This window comes from Canis lupus, chromosome 7 (assembly GCF_003254725.2).
Source record: "Canis lupus dingo isolate Sandy chromosome 7, ASM325472v2, whole genome shotgun sequence".
In the NCBI taxonomy this organism is placed as follows: domain Eukaryota; kingdom Metazoa; phylum Chordata; class Mammalia; order Carnivora; family Canidae; genus Canis; species Canis lupus.
Genome location: NC_064249.1, coordinates 57,610,195 through 57,621,684, shown reverse-complemented (window position 1 = coordinate 57,621,684; position 11,490 = coordinate 57,610,195). Strand labels below are relative to the sequence as shown.

At 38.8% G+C, this 11,490-nt stretch overlaps 1 protein-coding gene across 3 annotated transcripts in view; it reads right to left on the bottom strand.

Annotated features, from left to right (window-relative positions):
• Nucleotides 1–7,936: 7,936 nt before the first annotated feature.
• B4GALT6 (beta-1,4-galactosyltransferase 6) overlaps nt 7,937–11,490 on the bottom strand; it is a 67,733-nt gene continuing 64,179 nt past the window's right edge. For all 3 annotated transcript variants that reach the window (XM_035718471.2, XM_025429232.3, XM_049112805.1), the window contains one exon: nt 7,937–11,418. In XM_035718471.2, the coding sequence (XP_035574364.1) occupies nt 11,271–11,418 (148 nt within the window). In that variant the 3' untranslated portion in view covers nt 7,937–11,270. The remainder of the gene's footprint in view (nt 11,419–11,490) is intronic.

Here is an 11,490-nt window from a genome sequence, read left to right as displayed (position 1 = left end):
TCCAAGGGCTATAACTAAAAAAGGTCACTTAGCAAATATTTATTGAACTCCTGTTAGGAGTGCCAGGTAAAGATGAAAAAAGAAATGGTTCTTGTCTTCAAAGACATCTCACTCTGAGAGGGGCTATTTTTATGTAGGTTTGAATGCCCTTGATTATGAATAGCTTGTCACTTACCTTTGATTGAGGTAATCAGGATTGATTTTAATGAGGTCAAAAACCTTTCTAAAAGAGAAATGAAGTGTCTCTACAAGGGGTTCATTTAAGAAACACAAACTCGGTTTAGCTACCTTGAATGACAGAGGATTTATTTAAGGATTCCCATGTATCTCACAGAACACAAATGGAATGGACACAGCTGGGCCTCACCGGGGACTGGGTCTGGAAAGCCACCTGCAGCTAAAGCAACTACTTTTTCATCTCTCTATTTCTGGGTTGCTTGATTCCCAATATAAGTAAGTTTTGTTCCTTCTCTCTGCAGACCCACTTCTCTGCTCATTTAACCACATGGAAGGAAATTTGGCCTCGATCTCCACCCCAATTTAATTGCCTCAGTCCCTGTGTCTCTTCAGATTTCTGAGAATCTAGTTGGTCTGGTTTGCGTATTGTTGTGCTTTCTCTGAGCAAGGCTCTACCTTCGTCCAGGGAGCAGTGGCCAGGAAAGCTAGAGGGCGCTCCGTGGAACTCCTCCTTCGAGGAGGTGGGTAAGGCAGGTTCTCTGGCCAAGGACCACCGGCAGAGCTGCTAAGCCCCCTGAAAGGGCTACAAAAGAGAAGTTATTACATTTGTCACATTAAGAATACAAAGTACACTGTCTACAAAAAAGAAAAATGCACAGTAAAGATGGGAAGAATGGGAAGAGCCTGTATAACATTGAAACATGGTATTAGTGACACTTATATAATGCGGCAGTGATCAAACAAGAATTGTTTTCTTTCTACTTGCTAAGGTTAATCATTAGTTAATGAAGAACAAAATCACTAGACAACATTTGTTCTGCTTTGCCCAAATACATTTTTAAATTTGTCTTGTTGAAAATCGATTTTAGGGTTTGCTTTAAATTCAATTTTTTGACTTTGTAAAAACATTGACACAATTCCAGTGTCAATAGATTTCCTGACTATGTAAAATCACACTTAAAGAATCAGTCTCGGACACCAGGGTGGCTCAGTGGTTGAGCATCTGCCTTCTGCTCCGGTCATGATCCTGGGGTCCTGGGATTGAGTCCCAAATAGGGTTCCCTGTGGGGAGCCTGCTTTTCCCTCTGCCTGTGTCTCAGCCTCTCTCTGTGTCTCTCATGAATAAGTAAACAAAATCTTTAAAAAAAATTAAGAGCCAGTCTCACTGCCAGCCCTGTGGGCTTCACCCTACCCCCGCCCCCACATAGACCACCATTTCTATTATCCTGCCATTGACTCTTGTAAAAAAGAAGCAAACACACACATACACTTTTAGTTTCCCTTCTTTCATTCACAAAAGGTAGCCTTTTATATAGTTGTGAACCTTATCTTTTTTCCCACAGGCCACTATTAGCCTGGAAACCAGTACAATCAGAACATAGAATCTATGCTCCCACTTTCGTATGGCTGCAAGTGCTTCAGTGTGTGGGTGATTAGTCAACCTGTTCCCTCTGCTTAGTTTCAATCTTTTGCTCTTCTAAATAACACCTCCACGAATAAACTTGTATACATGTTGTTTCATATCTGTAGAAATGTGTCTTTAGAATAAATGCCTTGAAAAAGATTTCTGGGGCAAAGGATAAATGCGTTAGTAATTTTTTTGGATATTTCTGAATCCTCCTCCACAGGGGTTGTGACATTTTCCATCCTATGTATGAGAGCACTTGGCTCGCCACAGCCTCACCAATCACGTCGGTGAGACTTCTGGATTTTTGCCAATCTGATAGGTCAGAATTGGTACGTCCAGGTAATTTGCATCTGCATCTCTCTCACTGTGAGTAGAGGCGATCATCTTTCATGGAGGGCACTTTACTTCTTTGGTGATAAAATTTTTAACTCTAAGGCCCTTGGAGACTCACGTGCAGTTGTAAGAAAAGATACAGAGAGATGCTGTTCCCTTTCCCAGTCCTGCACGCAGTTATAATGCCATGTCACAGCTACCATACCGACAAGGTCAAGATACAGAAAACAGTTCCTGACCTTCCGTTGTAGGTGACATTTCTCTGAGCCCAGAGAAACGCGGGTAAATGCACTCCATTCACTTCTCCCAATTAATCACCAAACGACGATGAAACCCCACCAGTGGACTGAAAGGTACCATAAAAGAAGCCAGCTCCCAGGGGACCTGGGGACTTGATGAGACACAACCCAGGTGTGAGTTCTGGGAATTTCTTTCCTGCTTCCTCAGTATGGCAGCCTGAGTGCTAGAGGTACCTGCAGCCCAGAAATACTGAGAGCAGACCCCCCTGCCCCCCGCACCAAAGCCTGTTGTTCTCTGTAGCCTGAGAGCCTAGAAGAGTGCAAGCCATCAGGCAGAGAGCTTTCCACCATACCAGTCTATTCTCCAGAAGGCACTCCAGAAAAGCCAGGGCCCTCTCCACCCGCAAGCCACAACCCTGTCCCCCACACCCTCCACTTTGACCCTCTCCACAGTGGAGGGGATGCTCTCCCTCAGAGCCTGTGGATGCAACTCTTTGGGAACTCCCCGCTTCTACCAGACTTGTCTGAGAAACAAGACATTTGTCTTGTCCATTCCTCTATTTTGTTTGTCCATTTGTCCATTCCTTTGTCCATTCCTCTATTTGGGTTTCCAAGTAGGTTATAAAATATTTAGAGGCAAAAGGGTGGCCTCCATGAGAAGCCTTTGGCAAGCATTTCCTTGCTTGACTCTAGCCTACCTGGGGGGGAAGGAACTGCCTTGTTCACTCTCACATTCCCAGCACAGCACAGCGCCTGACATAGCAGGTGCTTAATAAATGCCCGGGCATATTGTGGTTGGAGAGACCAGAAACAAGGCTGCCAGAAGTTGCCAGACAGGTTAAAAGACTACATAATTATGCCATGCAAATGACATTTATACAAGGTCAAGGAATAAGAGAATAATGTTGGGGAAATCCGGTTTCCATAGTGACCCTGTTCAGCCTGAACATGAAGACTCCAGGGAAACGAATCACCATCAGGATTTCTTTTTAATTCTAACAACAGTGGTGGTGGAAGAGATGAAAGAAGGAAAAATAGATGAAGAAAGGGAGAAGGGGAGGGATGACTGTGTAAGGGATGACTGCTCGGAAATCAACTAAATACATTTTAAAAATTGCTTCAGATAGAAATTATGTTCCAGTGGTAAATTAACACCTTCTCTCTGGTGTTAAGTCAAACGTGTTTCCAGCATCTCATTCTTCCATCAACACAGTAGTGTCTTGTGACACTTATTTTATGAGAAGGGTGACTTTCACTTTCCAGGTTTTTTGTTTTTGAATTTAATAAATTATTTTGGCAATGAATTCTTCACTATTCTATTTCTTTTATACACTAACCTGTAATTTTTAAATAGATTTTTCTCTACTTCTGAAACTAATAATACCCTATATGTTAATTAATTGAATTTAAATAAAATTAAATGTAAAAAAATAAAGATTTGTTTCCTATTGGAGAAAGAGTGGTGGGGAGGGGCAGAAGAAGAGGGAGAGGAAGAAGGAATAGCAAGCAGACTCCCTGCTGAGTGTGGCAGCCCGATCACTTGGGACTCGATCTTATGACCCTGAGATCATGACCCGAACCAAAATCAAGAGTCAGACACTTAACCAACTGAGCTACCCCGGCAACCCTATATTAATTTTCTAAAGCTTAATAAATCCTTTTAAATTTTAAAAATATATTGAGTGAAAAGATGGGCCTGGCTCCCTGTTCAGGTAGACGTGTAGGTAGGTTGGATTACATCTTGATGATGGCACTGAATAGTCCTGATTAAGGCACTGATCCCGCTGAACACCGCTTCATAAGTAGGTATGGCATATGTATTAATAGCACAGTAATTTAGAATGCTGTGGACTGTTCAGGGCTAACAGATGGCAAATAGTGTCTCCCTGAGAGAATCATTCATTCCTGAGCACTGTGCAGGATGCTGGGTATACAGAAATGAATGCCACAGGCCACTGCCCTCAAAGAGCTACCAGTCTTTGGGAGAAAAAGAAAATGCTTAAACAAATTTAACAGCATAAGACATGCTTTAATAGTGTAGTACTGGAGGGTAGGAGTGCAAGGGAGGGAGTGGCAAATTTTACTTAGGTTGGCCAGAGACAGCTTCCGGAGGAGTCTCTCTCTCTCTCTCTCTCTCTCTCTCTCTCTCTTTTAAGTAAGCTCCAAAACCAATGTGGGGCTTGAACTCACAACCCTGAGCCAAAATCAAGAGTTGGACACCCAACCAACTGAGCCACCCAGGTGCCCCAGGAGCTTGAGTCTTAAGAGATATGAAGGAGATCTGCTAGTGGATGGGGGTAGGAAAGACCAGTTGGAGTAGTTCCCAGGCAGTTGGAGAATGAAAAGTGGTGCAAGAGGGAGGAGAGATGAGGAGTCCGTCCTGCAGAGGCAAGCAGAAGCCAGATCATTAAGGCCCTGGTGTGAGAAGCAGAAATATTTGGACCTTTTTCCTGTAGGCAATGGGGAGCCACTGAGAGATATAAAGCAAGGTAGTATTTCAAAAGACATTTTGAGTGTGTGTGTTTGTGTGGCAAGATGGAAGAGAGATTCAAAACAGAAGGCATACCTTTGCAGTAAGACGACTAGGAGGATCCAGGCAGTTGTTGCAGAAAACAAAAGACCCTGTAGAGTGGAGAGGGACTTCAGAGATAGAGCTAATGTCGATTGTACAGAGGAGAAAGGGGAAGGTGACTCACAGATTTGGCCTTGAGTTACTGAGTGGGTGGTAAAACAAGAGGAAGACTAGGTTTTTGAAGGTGGATATGATAAATTGCTCTTAGGACGGGCTGAGATGGGTTTTATTTTTTTTTTAAAGATTTTATTTACTTAGAGCACATAAGTAAGCGGACCGGCAGACAAAGGGAGAGGGAGAGAGAGAAGCAGACTCCCCGCTGAGGAGGGAGCCCGACAGAGGGCTCGATCCCAGGACCCTGGGATCATGACCTGGGCCAAAGGCAGATGCTTAACCCACTGAGCCACCCAGGTGCCCCAGGACATGCTGAGTTTTAACTTCTGTGAACAAGCAGGTAGAGATGACCCATAATTGATAATGTGGGTCAGGAGCTAAGAGTTCTAAATTGGACATTTGGCTTGAGATTCTCCTGCATGTACCTCGGAGACCATGAGGTTAAAGCACCGCGAGTATAAGAGATCACTTGCTGTATGTGGCTATTTACATTTATTGAAAATTTAACAAAATAAAAAACCCAGTTCCTTGCTCACACTAGCCGCATGTCAAGTGCTCAACAGCCACATGTGGCTAGCGGCTATCATACTGGATAGCACAGTCACAGAACATTTCCATCATCCTAGAACATTCTACTGCACAATGTTAGACAGTGGTCTGAGAAAGCGAATTACTAATGAGAGGGAGAAAGGAGAAAGAATGGAAAGCAGAGGAAGAGGGGCACCTAGGTGGCTCAATGGTTGTGTGTCTGTCCTCAGGTCGTGATCCCGGGGTCCTGGGATTGGGATCCCTGCGGGGAGCCTGCTTCTCCCTCTGGCTATGTCTGTCTCTCGTGAATAAATAAACAAAATCTTTTAAAAATAAAAAGAAAGCAGAGGAAGAAGGGTCTTCCAAAGAAACTGGGATGGAAATAGGTGAAAATGCCAAGCCCAAACACCAAGGTAGGAGAGAAAGACTAGTCCAGTTCCCCATGGCATTTAACTTTTTCAGGAACGGTACCGAGAGAAGCTACAAGTGACTGAATACCTACCATATGCAAAGTATCCTAATAGGTGCTTCCCTAAAATCACACAACCTCTGAGCAAACGCAGCCTTCCCAATTGCTACATTTCTCCTCATGACTATTACTGCTAAAACTTAATTTTGTGCCTTTGCCAGTTTTACTAATTATTTACAGACATCATCATATATAAGGTCATCACTAATTTCATTTCCTAATAGGACCAAAAAATGCAGTGTCATTAAAGAATATGATCCAAGGTAACTTGCATGAAAGAAAAGCTTATTGCCCTTGAGCTGAAAACTTATGTAATATAAACCAAGTTTTTGCTCAGCGTGTCAGGTGCTGTGCTCATTTTTCTGGGATTAGCTCTTCAGCAATCCTCAAGTAGTTTCTATCATCCTTAACTGAAAGATCAGGAAACTGAAGACCCCAGGGGTTTAAAATTGTGCTAAAATGTCACAGTGAATAATGAGGGAATCTCTGAATTAAAACTCAGGTCAGTCTGATTTCCAGAGTCTTTGCTTATAACCACCGCCTTCCACACAGTCCTATTAAAGGTTAACTGTAGGGTCACCAGGGTGGCTCAGTGGCTAAGTGTCTGCCTTTGGCTTGGGTCATGATCCTGGGGTCCTGGGATTGAGTCCTGCCTCGGGCTCCCCACAGGGAGGCTGGCTCCCTCTGCCTTTGTCTCTGCCTCTTTCTCCATGTCTTTCATGAATAAATTTCTAAAAATCTTTAAAAAATAAATATATAAAAGTTAACTGTATTGTCGACAACAATGTAGACAAGGTCCATTGTAGACAATGATCTCAATTATCCTTCTGAAGCATAGGGTTTATAGCTAAGAAATATTAGATGCCTTGGGAAAAACTTCTCCTACAATGATGCTCTATTGGCCTAAAACTGCATTAGTGAAATATGAAGCCAACATTTGCAAAGGACACAATTGTGCACCTCAGAGGATGGTATGCAGGTTTTTCAGTTGTTTCCATGTGTCTGTTTTACCCACAGAAGAGAGTTCCTGTGAATGTAGGTAATATCTGATACTCCTTGGACGTCCTCCAGAGCATAGATTTCAAGTGATGGGAGTTAGGAGGGTGAAATTAGCAATGGAATTTTGATCCACCAAAATATGTTATAGGAATGTGTTGAGAGAGATAACAAGTTTTATTTTTACAGCCTATGTAATATTTTTCTTTTAATTGTAGTATGATTTTGAGTGATACAGCACTATGTTTTCTGAAGTCACTTAAATTAAGAGCAATACAGTGAATGCTCTTCTCTAGAGAGAAGCACGGCCTTCTCTAAAGAAAACTGGGGTCTAGAGTATCTCCACAACCTTAAATCCACATGTTTAAGACAGGACAAAAAAAAATCCATATATAAGAACATTAAACTGAGTTGGTATGTTTCATCAGAGGACACATTAATATCATAGGTAGAGACCTGGGCCAGACTATACCAACTCGATTTCACGGCTCTGCATGGTTTAAATGACTACATGGTTATGATTTCATAATTGGCTTTGTGACATACAGTATCAACATCCCAGTAGCTCATACTATGCTCATACTATGCATAAAATTAATAATACTAATAATACTTGGAATTTATTACATAAGTAATTTGACAGAAGTCATGATCTCACATTCCAGGCCCTGTTACAAATCTAGTCGCTAGGTATTATTTGCCTTAAAGATCTTCACTACTACTTGATACCTGGAAAACAAGAAGGGGATTGACTGCAACACACCAGCTTAGTTTACTCAAGTTGTGTAGGCAGAAGAAATATTAAAAACAACTCCTTAAACATTCTCCTTGATACACTAGATTACTAATTGTATTGATGAAAAATATTTAAATGTTATTGTGTCTTCTTGGAGTTAAAGGTATGAGGAGATCACTAAATGTATTGAACTAAAACTGTTGCAAAGACAGATACAGTGGTCCCCTTAGGCCGCTGTTGCCATCCTAGTACAACCATGGTATTCATCAACAGTTCACCTCAAAATCAGGAAAACAAACACAACAAAACCCCAGATAACCCCAAAAAAGTTCCTGAGCGAAAATAATTACAGTAGCACACGGAGTCTTTAGAACATTATATTTCATAAAAGACAATGATAAAAAAGTACAAACATTTCCATGAGAAGCGAAAAAAAAATGGGAGTACAAGAATTACTAGCATTTATTTCAGTGCATTTATGTAGAAGCCTTTCAGATCTAATAAATAAAATAATCTTAAGTACACTTCCTCTTTCTGATAAACAACACTATGGCCACTTGAGATCTCTCAATTGGCATACTTGCAAATACAAGGCAATAAACCTAGAGCGCTAATATTTGTCTGAAAAGTACACAGAGAAATATAACAGATACAAGCAGAGGCCAAATAAAATGACACAAATCTGCTTTCACTTGTAGGAAGCCTCCAAAAGAAGGACAATCTTGTATTGGTTATTTTTCCATTTTGTTTTAAAATGGATATCAATATTTTGGTTGGAAAAGGAGTCTAAGCAAGTTTTTAATACATAATTATGTATTTGCATAATACTATAAATAAGTTTTCTTATTGAACACCTCTTCACAAAATACAAATTTAAATGTAGATTTAAAAAAATACTCATGTGTACACTTTTCCCTCTCTTTTCTACAAACAGGCCCATTAATCATTACTTCTCTCTCTAGCTGAAAGGCACTATGTAACTTTCCCAGTTAGTGCCTTAGGGACCTCATAATAGCTCCATGTCCACATACATATATTCCTTGACCTTGAAACTAAGAAAGACAACTGATAAGTTATCAGAGGATGTCTTCATAACTTTAGGTTTCAACTTGATTTTATTTGTTCAGAAATAAAATACTTTTTCTGTTGACATACCTCGCATCACACTTGATACAGAGTAGGCAATCAATATATGTTCACTAAGAAATCTACCAAATGTAACAATAAAGAGAAATTTGCATTTGCAATGTATTCGTTAATTTTTATGGAATAGATTTATTTTCATAAAATGAAGATAACTGACCAAGGAAAGCTCTCTATCACTCTTAGGAAAACATATAAAAGTCTTTCTTTATAGGCAAAAATCAATTTTAGGTGTGCACTTAAAAAGCAAAACAAAACAAAAAAGGGGAAAAAACAAACTAATGAGATGATTTTCACAGGATGACATATATTATTCAAAACTAAAGAGAGCAAAATAACATGGCTCACTCATAAAACAAAAATTGCTATTAGACTTAATCCAAGAAAATAAGGCAGATACTAGTAGAACTGAGTTCTTCTGAACCTGTTAAATGTGTATCAAAACAATGAGGATTCCAAAATGTGGGCAGCTCCACATCAAAAAGCAAAAAATATGTTTTACAAATAAGACTCAGAAACAGCCCTAATTTTCCCCACAGTTAAAATATGTATTAAAAAAATATTTAACTATTATTGGGTTAATTATGCTCCTATGCCCCCACTATCTTGTTAGTGATCACAAATGTTAACATTCCCAACCTCCTTTCCTTTCACCAAATTAAAAAAACTGTATTGGCTGTGAGACCAAAATGAACAGATATACAAATTCTGAACAAATCTCTTACTTTTCAGAAGGTTTGATTTTTTTTGGTGATTTTGAATACCACCAAAAAAAAAGGAAGATAAATATTTGGGAACTACTTCTAGAGAAATAAATATGGAAAATTCTGTTTGGTATCATAAGGGAGATTGATCAGTTTTCTCAAAGCGTAAGAACTTCAATTATTTTATTATTTGGCTTGTGGTCATTTGTATTACCAAAACTGCCATAAAAATTGATACTTCAAAATTAAACTTAAACCTGAGATAAATAACCACATTTCTGTTTTAGATGAATAATCCATGAGGCAAATATGATCCCAACATCCCGCATAGATAGATTTCTATTGTTCTTCATTGTTTTTGAAGATTCACTTTATAGATACATAATTTTTTGTTTTAAATTTGTGAAAATATCAAGGTATTTCCTAGAATCTTTGGTTAATTATAGTTGACAATTTTCAAAGGAAGGATATTGTTTGGTTTTGCCATGAGAACTTCATCTGAATTTAAGATAAAATAATATCCTGGATGTCAGGTAGTGAGACCTGTTCTCAGAGAAGTGTCCTATTACATCAGTGCATTTAAATAACTGATTATATATTTTAATATAATTCTATTAAATTAGTTCAGTGAGGCAATTTTAAGGATACCAGAAATGTAATTTCTTAAAAGTGAAAAAAATATAGTTCTAATAAAACTGGTTGACATTAAAGGTTCCCCTCAAAACTTGAAAGTCTATGAGTCTGAGAATTAAACTTAAAATTTGTTTTTATCTACTAAGCTTTTATCTTCATAAAAATAGAACATTTAATTTCTTCTCTAATAGTATAATTCATTTGTATATTATAGGTACTATTGGGTTTTCCATAGCTCATTCTTTTAAAAAAAATTGTTTTGATTTTTTTAAATGATATTGTTTTTTTGGCTCTTCTGAACTAGAAATAATAAAAGTGCTGTTCACTAGGAATTAAAAAAAAATACAGTGTACAAACACACACAGCTGCTAGAACATTGAGGCATGAAATCCCCGACAATCACACCAAAGATACATGAAAGACAGTTAACATAAAGAGGTCCTTTATATCATGTTACATCCCAACGTTTAAGATTTTCTTGGTAATACTCATGCAATGTGCATAAACAATATGGTTGTGATTTAGCAAAATCTGATGAGATTGCAAGCAAGGAAAAAAACAGGTAATCCTGGTAGGAAGAAAAGCAGTTTACATCCCTTCTTCTTACCCTTTAAGACCCTAAGAAAGCTGTGACTTCTTCCACACAAAAGGCTGAAGGTCTAAAGCTCAAAACTAGTATAACAGTTTACTGTAGTAGTTGGGTGTCAATTATTGACAGTTCCTTCATTTCACACAAGGGTTAACCTTTTTTAGTGACATAGATTTGCATTGTTTTTTTCCATGCAAATAAAAAATTCTATAAAAGTCCAATAAAGGCATAACCAATTACATGCAAAACTGCAACACACCTTCTTTTCCAACAATTTGAACACATTAATTTACATCACATATATACAAAACATGTTTAAACAGAAATAAAGCATTCTCTTGAATTAAATTATATATTTCAGTATAAAAATTTTCTCTTTGTAGGGAGCTCTCTCAACGTTCAGATTTCAGCAATGGCATCGGGTCTCTGCGTGCTTGCCATGGGGGTGTGTCTCAGAGAAGAGGATGGGTGATCGAATCTTATCCCACACTGTAAACAGTGAGGACTGCTGGCTCTTCTTCGCACAGATCGGGGCACTGTGACACATCCATTCACTGACCTCCAGGAAGAGTATGCTCCAAGTTTATGATCCAGCATTGCAGTCGATCTTGCCATGAGAGCTATTTCTTTTAATAGTCTTCAATTGGAGCTAACTCTGGCATGAGGTTTACAGATATATTTGTATACAACCTATCAACCAGTATTTTTGGCGTATATATTAAATTGTTCAACCCATCAATGTACTGACGCTCTTTTGAGTATCTTAGCAATTTATACCTATAGGGTTAGAGAAAAAAGTGAAAAATAACATTAACACATTCAAAAAAGAAAAACTGACAACAAATACGC